This window comes from Penicillium atrosanguineum, assembly GCF_028827265.1.
Source record: "Penicillium atrosanguineum strain IBT 20685 chromosome Unknown utg000004l_segment0_segment0, whole genome shotgun sequence".
NCBI lineage: Eukaryota > Fungi > Ascomycota > Eurotiomycetes > Eurotiales > Aspergillaceae > Penicillium > Penicillium atrosanguineum.
The window spans coordinates 556,702-575,497 of NW_026623136.1; the positions used below are offsets into that span (position 1 = coordinate 556,702).

Below are 18,796 nucleotides of genomic sequence, written 5' to 3' on the forward strand. Positions count from 1 at the left end.
AATTATAGTGTATTTACCTACTCTCTAGGTACCATGTAACAAGTAGCATGTACCAATCCTGACTCGGAATCCTAGTAAACCCAAGTAAATCCGGATCAGGCCCCGCTAGCGGGGCACACCACTAAAGATCATGTTAATGAGTGGCCAGGTCTCACCTACGAGGGACTGCACAGTGCTCGTCTCCAGTTTTCTGATTTGTGGTCGGGCTAAAAAGACTAAAAATAATATGCGGGTGCGACTTGCATTCCTCGAGTTACGGTGTAGAGCTTCAGCTTCACCCCGCGCTTTATTTACCTTTCCTCTCCCCCTCACCCTCTTCTTTTTTCCCCTTTCCCACATATTCAATTCACAATGGCGGCAATCAAAGAAACCGTCTCCAACCTGATCAACAAGTTCTCGGGCTCCGCCGAGGAAGCTCCCCCGCGAGCCCTCGGCCGAGGAGTTCCAGCAGCTTCAGAAGAAGTACGACGACGCCAACCAGGGCCACGTCTTCGCCTTCATCGATGAACTGCCCATCGCTGAGAAGTCCCATCTCTTCCACCAGCTCACCAACTTCGATCCCGTTCGCATCAATGAGCTGGCCGAGACCGCCCTCAACCCCCCCCAAGACCGAGGTGGCCGCCGCTGCCATCGTCGAGCCCTTGCCCGAATCCGCTACCGCCTCTATTCTCGACTCTGACCCCGCCGATATTAAGCGCTGGTACGATGCCGGCCTCAAGCAAGTCGCTGAGAACAAGGTCGCCGTCGTCCTGATGGCTGGTGGTCAAGGTACCCGTCTGGGTAGCTCCGCCCCCAAGGGTTGCTACGACATTGGGCTGTTGAGTGAGAAGTCCCTCTTCCAGCTCCAGGCCGAGCGTATCCTGAAGCTCCAAGAGCTCGCTGTTAAGGCCAATGGCGGCCAGTCTGCTACTATCCCCTGGTACGTCATGACCAGTGGTCCTACCCGCAAGCCCACCGAGGAATACTTCGCCGAGAAGAATTACTTCGGTCTGGAAAAGAGCAATGTCTTCATTTTCGAGCAAGGTGTGCTCCCCTGTATCTCCAACGAGGGCAAGATCATGCTCGAGAGCAAGGGCAAGGTACGTACAACGTTTTCTCTTCCATTGCTCGTATGTCAAGCTAACAATCACAGGTCGCCGTCGCCCCCGATGGAAATGGTGGTATCTACCAGGCCCTCATCACCTCCGGTGCACGTGAGGACATGCGCCGCCGCGGAATCCAACACATCCATCTGCACGGCGTGGACAACTGTCTCGTGAAGGTCGCCGACCCCATCTTCATGGGCTTCTCAGCCGAGAAGGACGTCGACATCGCTACCAAGGTTGTGCGCAAGCGCAACGCCACCGAGTCTGTCGGCCTGATCGTCCAGAAGAACGGCAAGCCTGATGTCGTCGAGTACTCCGAGATCGACAAGGAGACCGCCGAAGCCAAGGACCCCAAGCAACCCGATGTTCTCAAGTTCCGCGCCGCCAACATCGTCAACCACTACTACTCTTTCCGCTTCTTCGAGTCTATTGAGAACTTTGCTCACAAGCTCCCCCACCACGTCGCTCGCAAGAAGATCGGCTGCGTTAACCCTGAGAATGGCGAGGCTGTTAAGCCTGAGAAGCCTAATGGTGTTAAGCTTGAACAATTCGTCTTCGATGTCTTCCCGATGACCCCTCTGGATAAGTTTGCTAGCATTGAAGTCCGTCGCGAGGAGGAGTTCTCCCCACTGAAGAATGCCCGCGGCACGGGCGAGGATGACCCCGATACCAGCCGTGACGACATTATGAAGCTCGGACAGCGATGGGTCGAGGCTGCTGGCGGCATTGTCATCACCGAGGCTGAGGCGTTCGGTGTCGAGGTGTCTCCTCTGATCAGCTACGTAAGTGAATCCAACCCTGTTTCCCCTCATTCAAGACTAACAACACCAGGGCGGAGAGAACCTCGAATTCCTTAAGGGACGGGAGATCAGGGCCCCGGCTGTGCTGGAGAGGGAGGAGTAAAAGCGAACCTAGAATATATTGTTGTCATATTTTTTGCGCTTGTACCAGAGATATTGGAACGACGAAATGAAAGCATTTGATCTGCGAGGTTGCATCGACATAGCTGAGTAGCTTTTGGCGTGGAATGAAGGGGCAGCAATGGGTTTATCCTAGCGAAGGAAATTAACAGCTAAGTTCCTTCTAGTTATAGCTAAATTAAATACATGACAGCTTGACATTCAAAGCATCAAATGGCCGGTGAATCAGCAACCTTACGCAATACGGAAAAGCCCGGGAGCTAAACTTTTGACGAGTTTGCACCCACTTTCTCTTTAGCTGGATTCTAGATTCTTTTGCTCTCCCACATCTTCGTGTTAGGTGTGTGTTTGTGTCTGTTGAGGGTAAGTCAAGTTTCTGTGTTGTGTGCGGCCCTTGTTTTCATCCGCGTCCCACTTTTTTCGGAGGCCTTTTTTTTTTTCTTTCTTTGGTGGGCTGTGAACATCGTGCATCATTTCCCCAAGGTTTTGATTTAAGCATCGCTAACAAGGTCCTAGACCTGATTGATTGAAGTGTACGTGTGAGAACCTTGACGACTGTGCCCGCGACCAGCTCCAGACTCCAGACTCCAGACTCCAATCTTCAACCTCCAAGCTCCCAACCCCGCGGATCGTCGACGGTTCCCCTCCATCCCGCTCTGCCGAGTCTGCGACCACACCATTTTGATTTTGGAATTTCCTGGCTTACAAGTCGACGGGAATGAAATATGGCGAGACGCGGGATGAGGCATTCTGTTCGGGGCGGGGTTGTTCGAGCTTGGGCAGGTATTGGGCTTGGGATTGAATCGAGAACTAACGATGCGGTAGATTCGTGATGATGTTGTCCCGTCGTGCATGCTACAAGTGTGGCAATATTGGCCACTATGCTGGTTAGTTCTGCATCTGGTTCTTGTCTGGATATTGGATTCGGTCCCGCTAACTGACGTAGAGGTCTGCTCGTCTTCTGAGCGTCTCTGCTATAACTGTGAGTGCCTCTTTGACCCAATGTGAAGAAAAATACTAACGGTGATATCATAGGCAAGCAGCCTGGTATGTTCGTTTCCAATCCCAATGTTCATCTACACGTCCGTGTCAACGATCAACAAGTCTCATACATGCCAAACAGGACATGAGTCTAGCGCTTGCCCTCTTCCCCGTACCACCGAGAGTAAGGCACCCTCGCCCGTCTTCAACACTTCTTTCTAACATTCCGCAGCTAAGCAGTGCTACAACTGCCAGGGCCTCGGCCACGTCCAGGCTGACTGTCCCACCCTGCGCCTGAACGGTGGTGCCAACGGCCGCTGCTACAATTGCAGCCAGCCCGGTCACCTTGCTGTACGTGGACGATCTACTTCATAATATGTTCCCCGATATTGACCCACCCAGCGCAACTGCACCAACCCCGCTGCCCCCGGCGCTGGTCGTCCCACTGGCCCCCGCGGTGGCTTCCAGGGCGGTTTCCGTGGCGGCTTCCAGGGCTATCCCCGCGCCGCCACTTGCTACAAGTGCGGTGGCCCCAACCACTTCGCCCGTGACTGCCAGGCTCAGGCTATGAAGTGCTACGCCTGTGGCAAGCTCGGCCACATCTCTCGCGACTGCACCGCGCCCAACGGTGGCCCCCTCAGCTCCGCTGGAAAGGTCTGCTACAAGTGCGCCGAGGCTGGCCACATCTCCCGCGACTGCCCTACCAACTCCGCCGAGGTCGTCGCTACTCCCATTGTTGATGTCGTCGCTGATGCGGCTGTCCCCGGTGCGGCTCCCATTGAGGCTGCTGCTGCTGCTGTTGAAGCTCCTGCTGAGACTGCTCCCGTCCCGGCTGCGGCTGCGGCTGCAGCTCCTACCACCGCTGTCGCTTAAGCGAGTTGTTTGAGAATATATCCTACTGTCTCACCACCGTGTCATGTCCCCGGAATGCCCGGAGTCCATTTCCTCCATTCTGTATTACGGTCATTTTCTGAATCCCCCCTTCTTCCCTTGCGCTTAGGGGTGTGGTTCTGGTTCTTACTTCTCTCCGGAGTCTCTGCACCCTTCTTTTTCCTTTCCTTTGCATATATTTGACCAAGTTCCCGTGTCATGGCCTTGTTTTATTTTTCCTTTTATTCATATGTTTGTATACGACGAAACAGAAAAGTTTCCGTTTCGATTCACGAAGCCCTTCCCCCCCCTGACTTGATGAGCAAGTCTCATGATTGGCGTCTTGTCTATTGGTTCTCCCACGGATGATCTTTCTCGATTTGATGAATTTCTACTCTTGATTGCGGTTTTCCAGGCCGAGGAGAGAGGAGACGAGAGATGATAGCGGAGAGGTTGAGTGGTTGCAGAGAGAAATTGGATTGAAGTGTGTTGGATGGGGCCTTCCGAAGGGAAGATTCCTCGGTGCTGAGAACATGAAAACGCAAATCTTACTTCCAATTACTGTGTGGTCTGTAGATGTATTTGTAGGTTGTAGATTGTGGTGTAGTATTGCTGAGTTGCTGTGTTTTGGTCAGCTCATGACTTGTCCCATCTTCCTTCTTTCACCTCCCCGTCACGAATCGTCACCGTCACAATGCCTGGCTCAGACCCTGGCGACGACTTCACTGTTGATGTACAATCATTCCATTTGAGCGTTCATCACAATCACTAACTACGATGAAAAGGACTTCATCGTCGACATCGATACTATCCAATCTCATGGCATCGGTGCAGCTGATATCACCAAGCTCAAAGCCAACGGCTTCTACACTGTCGCTGTGAGCATGAATTACTGGGTTTGTATCAACCATCTAACCAAAACAGTCAGTCCACGGCGCAACACGAAAGACGCTGCTGAAGATCAAGGGCTTCAGCGAGGTAAAAGTCGAGAAAGTCAAAGAAGCAATCCAGAAGTGCCTGGTATATTCCCTCAACTCAATCCTACAGTCCGATCTAACCAGATCATACAGCCCTCACCATCAGGCTTCATGACTGCCATGGAACTACACCACCAGCGCAAGAAAGTCGTTCGCATTTCAACCGGCAGCAAACAATTCGACTCTATCCTCAATGGGTGCGCATTTCCTCCCTTTTTCCATCCCACATACTAATGAAAACAGCGGCTTCCAAAGCATGAGCATCAGCGAAGTCTTTGGCGAATTCCGCTGTGGCAAGACCCAACTCTCCCACACAATGTCCGTCGTCGCCCAACTCCCCAAATCCCTCGGAGGCGCAGACGGAAAAGTAGCCTACATCGACACAGAAGGAACCTTCCGCCCTGAACGAATCGCCCAAATCGCCGAACGCTACGGCGTGGACCCTGACACCGCGCAGGAGAACATTGCATACGCCCGAGCCCTAAACAGCGAGCATCAACTTGAATTGCTCAATTCGCTCAGTCGCGAGTTTGCTGCAGGTGATTATCGACTACTGGTTATTGACAGTATTATGAACTGCTTTCGGGTTGATTATTGCGGACGTGGTGAGCTTGCTGAGAGACAGCAGAAGCTGAATCAGTTTTTGATGAAGTTGGCGCATATGGCTGAAGGTGAAACTTTTTTTGCTTGAGTCTTTGCTTTTGGATACGGGCTGACAGGCATGTAGAGTTCAATGTCTGTGTTTTGATGGTTTGTTTACCCGAAACTTATGCTGGTTGGGTTGCTAATCTGTCACAGACGAACCAGGTTCAGAGCGATCCTGGTGCTAGTGCGCTTTTTGCTGGTGCTGATGGACGCAAGCCTGTTGGTGGACATGTTCTTGCTCATGCGTCGACGACTCGTGTGTTGCTTCGCAAAGGCCGAGGTGAGGAGCGCGTGGCTAAGATTCAGGATTCGCCTGGTAAGTTCTCTAATCATTAGTACTTCTCGTGCTGATAACATCGCAGACTGTCCCGAACGAGAGGCTATTTACATCATTACCAACGGGGGCATCAGCGATCCTGACAAAGTCTGAAGGAGATGATCACCAACAGAGAGGATATTATAAATGGGATTACCACACATTTCTAGGCATCAGCCAATATGTATTATATCAGCTATAGGGTTAGATTTATCAGAGATACCCAGCATTTATACAAGACTTGAACCCAAGCCTAAACCAGACCCCTCACCGCCCCCAGAGCCGCCCACGCCATGCGGCAGAATTCCACGCTAAGCGCAAAACTTCAAAAAAGTTCAACTGACTCCGCAATCCAACAACCACCCCCAAGAATGAAGAAAGTCACGGTGGAAGTCCCCGGGTACACCACCCTTCCACTTCAGCTCCCTTCCGACAGGAAACCAGCAACCCACTACCTCTACCTCCGCCCCCACGAGCCCAGAGTCCCAACTCCCGACACGTCTCGCTGCCTCTTCCTCGTTAACGTGCCCATTGACACAACAGAAGCGCACATCCGCCATCTCTTCGGCACCCAGCTTTCCGCCGGTCGTGTTGAGCGCGTCTCCTTCGAAGATGTCCCCGTGAAAAAGAACACCGTCGCTACAGACTCCAACCTCGCCCACCGCAACAAGAAGCGAAAGCGCATCACGGCCGACGACCTCCAGTCCCAACTAGAAGATATCTGGCTCCCGTCAACATGGAACAGAGAACTTCAAAAATCCGGCTCCCACGCCATCGTCTTCTTCCCCGATATCCCATCCATGGAATCAAGCCTGAAGGCAGCCTCAAAGGCCGCTAGAAAAGGAACTTCCATCGTCTGGGGCGAAGGTCTCCCCTCAGACCGTGTCCCACCTCTCGGGCTCCAGCGATACATCGCGCACGAACGCTTGCGGTACCCAGACCGCGCAACACTCCTACGCACAGTCAATGAATTCATGACTGTCTTCGAGGGCGTATCCGAGGCGCGGAAGAGGGAGGAGACGAAGCGTCTTGCAGAGCCGGACGAGGATGGCTTTGTTACTGTCATGCATGGGCCGAAGCTTAACTCTGTTTCTAGGGAGGATGAGATGAAGGAGTTGGTTGAGAGGCAGAAGCAGAAGGCGGCGGGCTTGGAGGACTTCTATCGCTTCCAGTCTAGGGAGAAGAGGAAGGAGAGGCAGAACCAGTTGCTCAGGAGGTTCGATGAAGACAAGAGGAAGTTGAGGGATATGAGGGATCGCAGGGGAAAGATTCGCGTGAGTATTTTCTTTTTCCCTTGAGTCGAGTTTGGTTGGGATTGCGCTAATTGGTTTCCTTTTTACATTTACAGCCCGAGTGAGGTGCCGCATCAGCATGGCGTTTTGGGAGTTCTGCTGGGCTGTTCTAAAAAGTCCTTTATGCAGTAAGTTTTGGTTTGCCTTTCTTTTGGATTCTTGTCTCCGGGATGAATGAGCTGGGGCCATTGTAGCGAGACGCGCTTTGTTCGCTGTCTGCCATGCCATCAAAAACCAGCATCAAATAATCTTCTCACCTTCTGAATGGAGTCGGCTTTTGTTGGAGTCTTGCATTGATTTGAAGGCGGATGCTAATCATTCTGATTCTGACTCAGTGATGAGTTGTCGTATTGTCTATCTGTGAATACAAAATATTGATCCGGTGGAAATATCAAAAACGAAATATACAACTTCGAGTCCAATCTCTACGTATATATAGATGTAGATAGATCTCTGTAGTTATACACGTCTATGAACAATCGAACCCCGCACAGACCAAGTCTTGGCATGACATCCCACGAAACCATCTCTCTGTACACTTGGAGCTTCAGTAGATGTGGATGTTCAACCGTTCAAAGTTCTGCATCTAGCTGCATGTCAAGTCGTGACTGCTCCACCTCAACATCGAACCAGTGATACCCCACTCTGAAGCTTCAAACTGATGACATCCGACATATCTCTCGTACCGCCCAGCTTGAATCTGCTCAAGGATTCCTCTCTATCAACTCTCCAGGCTCAAATAAGCATTGAAATACTTCAACTCACCGGCCTTAAAATTTTCACATCTACCCCGCCATTACCCGCACCTATAAATCAGAATGCCCAGCGCGGACCCTGACTCCGACTCCGACGTCGAATTTGAAGACGTCCTCTCCCAACCCAACCAAAGCCAAGGCCAAAACCACAACAATACATCTCAATCGCCATGGATCCCAACTCTATCTCTCCCAGACCAAAGAGATCACCCAGCAACCCCAGGCTCAGAAGAAGAAAACCAACTCCGCGGCCGCCTAACCGCCGGCCTCGACCGGATAAACTACCGCCAAATGAAAGCCGAAATGGGCATCGATACAGACACAGACTTACCCCCCTCCGAACGCCGCTATGAGAATTTTCAAGAATTAGCTCATGACATCAATACTCTTATCGATATGCTATGGGTCTCTGCAACGCGTATGTCCACCCCAGCACATCCCTAACCATTACTACCAGTACTATTGAACACTTCATCTAACCCAGCCTGAATATGGGATGTAGCATCAATCCAAACAGAGGCCCTTCTCACCCTAGCCGGCCTTCTTGAAAAATCCCTAAAAACATACCCCTTCACTCCCTATCCGACTCTGGGAATCCTACACAAATTCGACTCCGTCTTCGTCGCCCTGTGTACAGGGCGCCATCCGCTTACAAATGTCGAGATCCCTGGTGCCCATGACCAGAGGCAAGTCGTGACGCAGACGCAGAAGGTTAGGATTCGTAGTTTGGCGGAGACGACTAGGAATACGATTTTTGGGATGCTGCCGGATGATGAGGAGGAGGAGCAGCCTTGGCTGGAAGATGTTGCGAGGGTTTATGATGGGGTGCTTATGTTGCTGGAAGGGGAGGGGGGGAGGGCTTGGTTTGATCTTGAGAGGTAGTTTAATATTTGGGGAGAGGGGAAGGAGTGAGAATCGGGAATTGGGATTGGATTATAGTTTAACTGCATGAGACATGAGGTATGGGAATGAGAATGTGAGGTGTTTTTTTTTTATTTTTACCTAGCATGTGTGGGGATTCGGAACTCTTTTCCTGCACTTACAGGGTGTGAAGTATATCTGCAGGTGGGGATAGATCAATGGATGTGTATGATTTAGACCTGGTTCCGAGGATACGGTAGCTAACTACTGCAGACATGCAGCTCGGAGCTAGCTTACGAGACATCCTAGGATGCTTTAGTTTTAGGTTTAGGTTTAGTTTTAGTATAGGTTCGAGTAAGCCCACAAACTTGATTGCCTTGAATTCCAAAAAAAGAAAAAATTAACCCACGGACCCGGAGGAATGCATTGATTATGAATCCATGTGAATCCAGATTATCCGATCTGGATACAATTAGGGTCCCACCACGAACCTTCTAGAAAGGAAACGGTAAAGCACTGCCCAAAAAAAGAACGCAGTGGGGTGAAGTCAGGTACACAGAGTAACTTTACCCGTAAAAAGCAGTATACACCGGGACCGGTGTATACAGAATACTGTGTATTGAGAGAAGCGAGTTCCAGCACGCTCTTTGGATAGAAGGTCACAAACTAGTGTGGATGCGAGCCCTGAATGTGGAGCCTGGCTTGGGGACTCAGCCTCGCGCCTGAGCCACGTACGAGCTGAATGTATTCTAGATTCCTGTTTCTGCTAGCTTTCTTTGTTTTTCCCTTGGGGGTGGTAGTTTTCCGAGATTTCTTTGACAGTGTGTTCGGGGAGAACGGGCGGACGGTTAGATGTGCACTGCGTGCGAGTAGGGCATGGTGGGCTGCGAAGCTGTGTTCCATGGTTCGCGACATTATTAATATGCCCCAGTTGGGCGAGCGCGTTGAGGTACCAGGAGTGCAATGCTGCAGTGGTGAGTCCTGCAGGTCGGCTGATCACATAGGTTAATTCGGAGTGCAGATTGCAGAGTACAGAGCACAGAGTATAGAGGATAGGAAATAGAGTACAGAACAGGGCAGGTACGACTACCAGTTACAGTATCACTAGAATAGAGAAAGTAAGGGCAAAAATACCGAGTGGACTAGGCTAGGCAGTAGATCCCTTGCTCGCAAACCTGAAAATGAACACACGCGTCCCAAGCGAGAATCACGGAGTTAAACAGCTCGGGAATCTGTGCGTAATCGCGATACGAGCCCAACCCAACCCAATACTGCTAAACCACGGTCCCATGGTTCTGGTTTACGTGACGCGGGTGACGTATCGATCCCTTGCCTTGGGCAAAAAGGACCTGGATCTGAGAAGCGCCTTGCTTCGAGAAGATGCAGGTCATGTACTACAGATTGGCGATGAAGAGTGTACGCTGTACGCCGTACTCCATACCGAACGGCATGTGGAGCGTGTGCTGTTTGTCTGCAGGTTTTCCGGTCCGCATCGTCATTGAGTTCGTGCAGGGAATACAGTAAGCTGGAACTCGGCACCGAGGATAGGTATCAAGAACTAATTCCGAAAGTCCCTAGGGGAGTCCCTGCGCTAAGAGCTAGGAAACAAACTCACTGCTGAGATCATCTCGATCGCACCGATAAGGCCCACGGGCACCCTTTGGACGAGTCATATTACAAGGAAGGCGACAGGTCCTTGCTCCTCCCTTCAGGCACCTTGCCTGAGATTCCTAGGTCCTAGGTAGACTACTTATACCTAAGTTACAGAGAAGACGACTCGGACGGCACCCTAGATCTGTATCCCCAGCTTCTACAAGATACTATAGAACTACAACATAGCACTAGCTAGGATAGAATGCAATAATACTTACCCTGATCTGATGGTAATCCCGAGATCCTGGAACAGAGTAAGACGAGCCCCCGCATATGTGAGATCATGTAAGAAAACGGCAATACCATACGCCGTATCACAGTGTACCCGACGAGCCCACTCAGTCTTCCCCCCTCATCAGAATCTGAGATTTCATTCTTCATCGCTTTCCCCCTCCTACACTCTTCCCCTTTCCTATTGTTCCCACGGTTTGCGGATTTCGTTCTTGCGCATCGGGAGTTGTGCTTTTTCAGACGCTCTGTTTTAGTTTATCGAGCTTCTGTTTCCTGGTGAGTCGCCCACCCTCCCCCCCCCCTCCCCGCCCTGCCCTTCATTGCGCATCGTCATCGGTGCCTTCACCCAACGATGAGCGATATCATACGCCCAAGAGAAAGAGAAAGAGATCGAGATCGAGATTCTTTGAGTGAGACCAGCTTCTTCGGGCTCGTATCGGATTGCCGCGCCCGCCCATCCTCGTTGTCGCTCCCTTCGACTTCCACCACTTCCATCAACGTCCTTCGCCCTGATCAGAAAATTTGTCGCGGTCGCATCGATGGAGTGGGCAGTGAGTGGAGCGTTCCGCGGTGGACGGTCGCAATCGAGGGGGCGCTAGGACGCTGGGACGCTGGGAAGACGGAAACGGCCGGCGCATCGGACCCATCGCTTCACGCGCAACTTGCTTTCGATCGCCGAGCGCCCTCCCCTGCCTGTCCCGGCTACGACCCTCTCTGTCCCTGATCGGCTGCGCTGTTTTCCCTCGAAGAAACTGGTCTTGGCGATTCCCGGCATTTCCACGCGCCCGGGGTTCATCTGGCGATCTCTGCCTGAAATCGCTTCATTCCGCCTTCGCTCGGCCCCCAAATCTCTTCAACTCTCGCGTCCACGATCTCTTTCCCCACTCCACTGCATTTCCAGGCGTCATTTGCTGGGCTGTCGTTTTTCCATTTTAGCCCCGGGAATTATTTTTAAAAGACAAATAATCTCTAACGCTCTTTTTCGGCACAGATAACTTTCACGTCCTTTGTTCCTGGATTCATCACGACGTGTGCTTGATATTACGGTCTTTTTTTAACGACTCCACGAAGTTTCAGTCGCAGACCGTTTTATATTCTTACGTCGACTTTTTCGGATTTCGCTTTCAAGATGTCTTTCCAGAACTTTGATTCTTTCCCCAACCAGGACGCTGCCGCCGCTGCCGGTGCTCCGGCTCCCGCCGACACTGCTATGGCTGGTACTGCTGAGGGCGCTGGTTTCCAGGGTCCCGCTCCTGGTGAGCCCAATGCTGGTGCCCCCGTTTCCCAGCAGGGCGCTGATGGCAAGACCACCCTCTGGTACGTCTTCTCTCGATCCGTTCCAGTAGTCTCCATATACGAGTGCTAATTCCCACTTTTCAGGATGGGTGAGCTTGAGCCCTGGATTGATGAGAACTTCATTCGCAACCTGTGGTTCCAGATGGGCGAGCAGGTCAACGTCAAGATGATTCGCGACAAGTTCTCTGGGTAAGACTGAACCATGACACCCCTATGATACCTAGGTCCTAATGTTGGTAGTAGGAGTAATGCCGGATACTGCTTCGTCGACTTCTCTTCCCCAGCCGCTGCTGCTAAGGCTCTTTCTCTGAACGGCACCCCCATGCCCAACACCAACCGGGTCTTCAAGCTGAACTGGGCTACCGGTGGCGGCCTCGCTGACCGCAGGTGAGAATTGACGAGACTTAAAACTTGCAATAAATTGATATTGACTCTTCTTAGCCGCGACGACCGTGGTCCTGAGTACTCCATCTTCGTTGGTGACCTCGGCCCCGAGGTCAACGAATACGTTCTCGTCTCGCTCTTCCAGAGCCGCTTCCCCTCGTGCAAGTCCGCCAAGATCATGACCGACCCCATCAGCGGCATGTCCCGTGGTTACGGTTTCGTTCGCTTCTCCGATGAGAACGACCAGCAGCGTGCTCTCACCGAGATGCAGGGTGTCTACTGCGGCAACCGCCCTATGCGCATCTCCACCGCCACCCCCAAGAACAAGGGTCCTGGTGTTGGTGCTGCCAACATGGGCATGCCCGGCCCCGCCGGCATGTATCCCCCGATGGGCGGTCCCCCCATGGGCTTCTACGGTGCTCCTCAGCCCATGAACCAGTTCACCGACCCCAACAACACTACCGTCTTCGTCGGTGGTCTGTCGGGCTACGTGACCGAGGATGAGCTCCGCTCTTTCTTCCAGGGCTTCGGCGAGATCACCTACGTCAAGATCCCCCCTGGAAAGGGCTGCGGTTTCGTCCAGTTCGTCCAGCGCCACGCTGCCGAGATGGCCATCAACCAGATGCAGGGATACCCCATCGGTAACTCGCGCGTCCGTCTGAGCTGGGGTCGTTCCCAGAACAACTCCGGCCCTGCTGGCAGCCCTTACCGCCCGGCCCCCCGCCTCCCCCCATGTACCCCTCCATGGGCATGCCCCCGGCCCACCAGTATGGCGGGTTTGCCCCGATGAAGGTTAGCAGCCACCCCGGCAGCCCGGCCCCCGAACACTCTTGAGTTACAGGCTCGGTCGGCTGACTCATTTCTTCTCTCTCCAGTAAGCGTTCCTTTGATTGAAAGCACCAGCAGGAGTTGTTTGCGTCATTCCAATGATAGGTCCTTTGTGTCATGACAAATTTGCTATTCCTGAGTTCCCCTTTGCCGAGTCTGAGCGCTCCTCTATAGCTCTTGATGGGCATCTTTCTCCTACGTCCCCGTGCTACGCATTTCCCTGAGCGCTTTTATCTTAGCAAGATCTGAGCTCCCACTTTTTCCTTTTTTGCCCCATGTTCACCCGGATCTCTACCCATCTTTCTTTTTTCCCCCAACACCCTTTTTTTAACCTTCTGTATTCCACCTATCCCCTCGTATCTGCTTCCCTTTTTTTCTTTATCTCAATGTCCCTCTCCAAACACTTATGCTATGCTGTTATTCTCTTTTTCACGATTCCTCCGGCCCTAGGGGGTCCTGTTCGCGTGTAACGAAAGTCCGTATTGTTCATGCGTTTCTTCTTTACTCTATACTCCTTGGGCAGGCATTCTGCGAAAAGTTCCATTTTCACCTTTCCTTTGTTCCGTTTCCACATTGAGCAGCCAAATTGAATTTATGTTCGCTGAGTCGTGTTCTTTCTTTTGGTTGTTAGAATGTACAACATCTCTTTGTCGTGTTTTGGTTTTGATGGAGATGGAGATGTTGAGCCAGCGATGCTTATGCTTGTAGCTGATGTTTTTTTCTGGATACGAGAGAAATGGAGAGGCCCGTACTGTAACTCTTGGCCAAGGTGTACTCTGGAGGCGTTTTGCCGGATGATTCCCCCCTTTCGCTGAGTTTGTCTTTTGAGGGAAGAGAATTCATTTCAATGTTGCCTTGATTATATATGATGTAGAATTAGTTGTCTCTGCTCTAATGATTTTCCTGGACTTGACTTTTGCAGTCCTTAGCTAAGTTTATGTCGACATGGCCAGCTTTTCATAAGCTCTTGATAAATATAATCCATTAGTTCCTTAGGTACTTCTCAACGAAGATGATGAACTCCCACATCTTGTTGGGCATTCTTTTCCAACATGAAATCATTGAAGACACCTTATCTCTTCTGAAAATTGTCTTTCAATCTTGAACGTGTCCAGGATGACATGAAGAAGGTATCACTGTGGTAAGTAATCGTTCCTTCCTCGGGGCTGCTTCCCACGAACTTCCATATCTTCCTGAACCTCGTGCATCTCTCTTTCATCTTCATCCACCATCATGCGTTATGAAAACTGGGATGTTCTCATCTTTCCCGAGGGCACCAAGGTGCCCGTGCAAGAGTTCAAGACCCAATGCTTCGTTATAAGGGAGACGGAATCCTCTTACCTGCAAAATGTATCCACTGGTCATTCTTATTATCCTGTTCAAGGTAATTATGGCCAGCTTCCTGTTCTCACCACTTTTATCCCCAGCATGACCAAGGACAGCCCCTATCGCTTCTCTATACACTCTTGGGAGAAACCTCGTCCGTCTCGTCTCATCGAGGGCATGATGCAGCCAGATGACTTGCTCATGTATGAAGCGCGCGTGTTTGTGGATCAGCAATGTGTTGCGTGAGTGCTGAAGCTACTCATCTGAACTTAACTGACTCTTCAGGGCTGGATTCTTTTCTCAGCGAACCCAATGGCCTTATGTGATCGGTGAGTGATTTGTCCTTTGTTCTTGATTGTTCTTTGTTGACCTTCAAAGACCTCAGTTCTCACATCGACCGGGAAGGCAATCAGGATGCACTCCGTTTTCCTTCTTTCCACCGCGAAATCTTGGATCAACGCCACTGGGATGCAGGCGATTCAAACGGTCGCATCCGTCTCGTTATTGCCGAAGGATTCTCTCGTCCTCATCGCTCGCCCCCCCTTTGAGAGATTCAAAGATGTCATCATGTTCTCTTTCCAACACGCTCCACTCCGTGAGTCCACTCTACTGCTCTTCTGGATCTTGTTGACATGAATATTCAGATATACTCGAATACTCCACTATCGCCTGGCCCAACCCATCTATGTGGGCGCCTTCTCGACCTGCGTTCAAGTATACCGGTACTTGTGAGCCCAAGGCAGCCGATGACCATAGCCACTCTCCCTCCAAGTCTGGACCACGTCTCGCAGCCATGAGCCTGCCCAGTGTCCCACAAAGTTATAACCCCTGGGCCCAAACCAGGCCTTTCCCCCTGCCACAGACGTGGAGTGATCAAGACCCTCGATACGCCAACGTCAATCACCGTTTCTCTGAGCCATTCGCCGAACCAACATCACTCTTCAACGAGCGTGAGCGTGGATGGAGCCAGCGTGGCGCCCGATCCTCTCGTGAAGATATCCCCATGCCTGATTACTCCAGCAGTTCAGCCAGCAGCCGCGTCATTTCAAGCGATACCGGAAACAGCTACGAGCAAGTCCACATGGACGACGATCAATACAACATGCTGATTCAGGCGCTCACCCCAACCAAAGCTGGCGGCGTCCGCGCTCCCTCCAACACTCCATCGGCAACAATCAACGCAGCAAAGCTCGGCCGAAGTCCCAGTGGGAACATCAAGAGCAAGAAGGAGGTTTCCATTCTGGATGATACTCAAGAGACACCCAAGAAGTCGACCCAACGGGTTGCCGAGACTGTCAAGGAGAACAGTCGAGAGGTTTCGGGGCAGGATGAGGATGCTATTTCTATCTCCTCCACGCTGTAGGCCTGCGTTCTGGGTGTTTCTCTGGGTGACTTTTCGGGCGGCTTTACGTTACCGGCTCGTTCGTATAATATCATTACATGAGTATATGCACATGCATCACAGAACGTAAGTAATAGATGGTCTATTGTGCCTTCCTGGTTTTCTTACTTCCCTGGATAAATTCGAAAGTATTGCTCCTTCTCATTGTAGAAGTGCTCAACTTTTTGTTTACTTTTCATCGTTTTATTCTTCTTCCGTTTCCTTTTCCCTTTCTCTTGCCAGCTTTTTCCTAATTCCATCTCCCTTGCCTCTCAAACCATGTTCACTCCACTGAGAGATGGATCTCTATCAGTGGAGGTTCCAGAATCTATACACATTGAAACTGTGCATGGAGAGGCTGCTCATAACTTTATGTCTGTGCAGGCTTCTGGATCTGTTCAGGACCTGAGAAATTCAAATAAAATTCACTATGTGAACATTGTTGAGAATGAGCCTGGGTCTGTTGAGGGTCTCTCTGCTCATGATTATTTGTCGGTTCAAGGGGATGGATCTACTGGAGATTCTCTTTCTTTTCGAAATTCGGAATACGTTCAGTATCCTCTCTCTGATTATCCCCTTCCTGTTCAGACTTTTCAGATTCCCCGGCCTATGCAGGAGGACGAGGAGATCAACACGAGCCATATGTTTCCTCAGCTCTCTCTTGCTGCTATGACAGAGTCAGCCTCATCTGCTTCAGTGTTGACTTCTCAGCTTCCAAGAGTCTCTCCATTGCGGCCTTCGCATGGAGATCCGTTCGCTCGGCTGGAAGAGGGCCAGATCTTTGAGTCCAGTGTCACTTCGGAGCCGGTATGTGGTACTTCCTTTCATAGAATGTCACTGACACATTCTCAAGATCCGACTCGGATCTATTGACGTCAAGAAGATGACAACAGCCGCTGTTCTGTTCACATTTGGCATCCTTGGGGTCATAGCTGACCTCCGACCTTGTTTCACATACAAGTATGGTCCTGATGGGAAGATCGGGGTTCGTCTCCAGATCTATGGCCACACTGTGGTCATTCAGCCTGTCTCGGAGGATGCCAACGCCGTGCGTATCATCGCTTGCCGCCATGGTCTTGAAAAGCTACGCAAATTCCATTCGAGTTGGATCCTCCCGCCCCAGCCCATAGATGGACCATCTGGACCTGAATGGAGCTGGGTACAGATAGTGCAGGGTGAGTGTTGTTTCACTTCGCAGCCAAGTATCTCTCCTAAGGGGCGAAGATTGGCGACCTGGAAGACCTACAATCATGCTAAGTTCCAACCAGATTACTGCCGGGCCCAAGGATTTCCAAGCCCCCAGTACGTTGAGTGCCGTTTGGAGACTCAGTACTTTTGCGATGTTATTGTGAAAGACCGGGTTTTCCGCTCTGCCCGACAGTGTGTCTCCTTAGGGGAGGCTCAGAATACAGTGGCCCATATCGCGATGCACCAGCTTCTCATCGCTGAAGTGGACTTGAGTCCAGGATCTATTCTTTCTCCCGATCCACCGAAGCATGCGTCCAACAGAGATCTACTTCCTGGTTTGAAACCGATCGTGCCTCAGTCCGATGTCAAACCATTCACCCTGCCTGTTGAGAATGATAATCTGCCTCGTTCTCTCGAGCAGGACTTTGCTAACTCTCTCGAAGATGACCTGCAGCACTTGATGATGAATTGTCCAAACGAAAATCGGCATCCAAGGGCTCAGACTAAGGCTCCAGGCCCGCTGGCTCCGGTGCAGCTACGAAGGGCCACGAAGAGAGGAGTAAGAAGAAGAGGAGGAAAGAAGAAGAAGCCCCCGCAAAAAGCAAAGCAGGAACCAAATCCTCCACTTCAGCAGGCCAAGACGAATCGCCTTGTCACCAAGCAACCTTCAAACCCTCAAAGACCAAATTCGAATCTCATACCGCTACTAAACAATCGAATCTCTCATCTCGCTGAAGAAGAAGAGAAGGTCGAAGATAAGCTGTCCTTGCTCAAGGAAGTTGAGACCGCGCTGCGAGAACTTCATGCCACTGCCTCTTACTGGCGATTACTAGAACGTAAGTCTTGAACCCGGAATCCCCACATCGACCTTAACTAACCACTCCATGATCAAGGATTCTGCCATGTTCTCAAGATCGGCATCCCAGCAATCAACCAATTTCCAAACCTCGAAGACAGCCCACGATTTCCCCACGTCATCCGCGCCTCCTTCGACTCTAAAAATCCATACTTGAGTCGTGCAAGCCCTATTTGGCTGGCTGACATTCCACTAATGTCACACAATGAAGCCCATGCTTTGGGTGTTCAGAAGGTCATCGTATACTTGCTGCAATTTCTCAGGGAAGATGCCGACATCTCTCCCTGCAGCGATGAATACCGTGATGAACTTCCTTTTTTGCGTAGCTTGGAGATGGAGATTGAGGATCGGTTTCAGAGATAATGTCCCGTGGAGATGATGTGTTTTAACGCTTGTGCAGGGATTGATCGGGTTTACATTGTCCACTGTTATGAAGTCTTTTAATTGAAAATGTACGATCATGCTTTCCACTCTAGTTCGTATGTACATCCGACATGTATAGCTGAATAGTCAAGGAGAATTGTGAGTATTATTAAAACCTGATGACAACTGATCACGGATAGGCACAATATAACCTCCTCTACCATATTTCAACTCCCTATTCAGAAAATACCCTTTCAAGATATTAACCCCTTAATGTAAACAAATTCTACTCCCTACAATCCATCTAGAATTCAATCAAATCCCAAACATGAAAAGACATAGCATTGCGAGAAGCCAGTTCCGCTAGGTATCCAACTGCACAACACCCGAGTGGTATTTACTCGTCCACATATCATCCCTCATAAGCTCTCATCTTCATTCTTCCAGGTCAAGTCAAATGTTCTGGTTTATCCCCCTATAACTCCCTCAATTGGTTCGGTTCGGATTCGTTTTGCTGATGAGGTTTTTCGATGTGAGCAAAATGGAAAGGTAAAGAAAGGAAAGAAAAGAAAAGAAAAGAAAATGATT

At 50.8% G+C, this 18,796-nt stretch overlaps 8 protein-coding genes across 8 annotated transcripts; all 8 read left to right on the top strand.

The window, feature by feature from the left end:
• Positions 1-351: 351 nt before the first annotated feature.
• On the top strand, positions 352-1,988 carry N7443_005513 (UDP-N-acetylglucosamine diphosphorylase; the record flags this gene model as incomplete). The annotated part of the gene is made up of 4 exons (XM_056885569.1): positions 352-462; positions 609-1,079; positions 1,133-1,867; positions 1,926-1,988. The coding sequence occupies 4 exons, from the start codon at positions 352-354 to the stop codon at positions 1,986-1,988; spliced, it is 1,380 nt and encodes a 459-aa protein (XP_056741017.1).
• Positions 1,989-2,837: 849 nt separating this feature from the next.
• Positions 2,838-3,859, top strand: gisB (putative zinc knuckle nucleic acid binding protein; the record flags this gene model as incomplete). The annotated part of the gene is made up of 6 exons (XM_056885570.1): positions 2,838-2,892; positions 2,952-2,987; positions 3,041-3,052; positions 3,129-3,170; positions 3,219-3,337; positions 3,389-3,859. The coding sequence occupies 6 exons, from the start codon at positions 2,838-2,840 to the stop codon at positions 3,857-3,859; spliced, it is 735 nt and encodes a 244-aa protein (XP_056741018.1).
• Positions 3,860-4,550: 691 nt separating this feature from the next.
• N7443_005515 (recombinase DMC1) lies at positions 4,551-5,908 on the top strand (the record flags this gene model as incomplete). The annotated part of the gene is made up of 8 exons (XM_056885571.1): positions 4,551-4,589; positions 4,642-4,734; positions 4,781-4,876; positions 4,927-5,030; positions 5,077-5,504; positions 5,561-5,583; positions 5,632-5,794; positions 5,841-5,908. The coding sequence occupies 8 exons, from the start codon at positions 4,551-4,553 to the stop codon at positions 5,906-5,908; spliced, it is 1,014 nt and encodes a 337-aa protein (XP_056741019.1).
• A 257-nt stretch (positions 5,909-6,165) lies between these two features.
• Positions 6,166-7,092, top strand: N7443_005516 (putative ribosomal small subunit assembly protein; the record flags this gene model as incomplete). The annotated part of the gene is made up of 1 exon (XM_056885572.1): positions 6,166-7,092. The coding sequence occupies one exon, from the start codon at positions 6,166-6,168 to the stop codon at positions 7,090-7,092; it is 927 nt and encodes a 308-aa protein (XP_056741020.1).
• An 812-nt stretch (positions 7,093-7,904) lies between these two features.
• Positions 7,905-8,723, top strand: N7443_005517 (general transcription factor IIH subunit TFB6 family; the record flags this gene model as incomplete). Its single annotated transcript, XM_056885573.1, has 2 exons — positions 7,905-8,259; positions 8,344-8,723. 2 exons carry the CDS (start codon positions 7,905-7,907, stop codon positions 8,721-8,723), a joined length of 735 nt encoding a protein of 244 aa, XP_056741021.1.
• Positions 8,724-11,715: 2,992 nt separating this feature from the next.
• N7443_005518 (RNA-binding protein) lies at positions 11,716-13,056 on the top strand (the record flags this gene model as incomplete). The annotated part of the gene is made up of 4 exons (XM_056885574.1): positions 11,716-11,903; positions 11,967-12,071; positions 12,126-12,269; positions 12,324-13,056. 4 exons carry the CDS (start codon positions 11,716-11,718, stop codon positions 13,054-13,056), a joined length of 1,170 nt encoding a protein of 389 aa, XP_056741022.1.
• Positions 13,057-14,327: 1,271 nt separating this feature from the next.
• Positions 14,328-15,783, top strand: N7443_005519 (uncharacterized protein; the record flags this gene model as incomplete). The annotated part of the gene is made up of 4 exons (XM_056885575.1): positions 14,328-14,662; positions 14,706-14,749; positions 14,806-15,015; positions 15,065-15,783. 4 exons carry the CDS (start codon positions 14,328-14,330, stop codon positions 15,781-15,783), a joined length of 1,308 nt encoding a protein of 435 aa, XP_056741023.1.
• A 627-nt stretch (positions 15,784-16,410) lies between these two features.
• Positions 16,411-18,208, top strand: N7443_005520 (uncharacterized protein; the record flags this gene model as incomplete). The annotated part of the gene is made up of 4 exons (XM_056885576.1): positions 16,411-16,608; positions 16,655-16,976; positions 17,070-17,825; positions 17,883-18,208. 4 exons carry the CDS (start codon positions 16,411-16,413, stop codon positions 18,206-18,208), a joined length of 1,602 nt encoding a protein of 533 aa, XP_056741024.1.
• Positions 18,209-18,796: the final 588 nt, after the last annotated feature.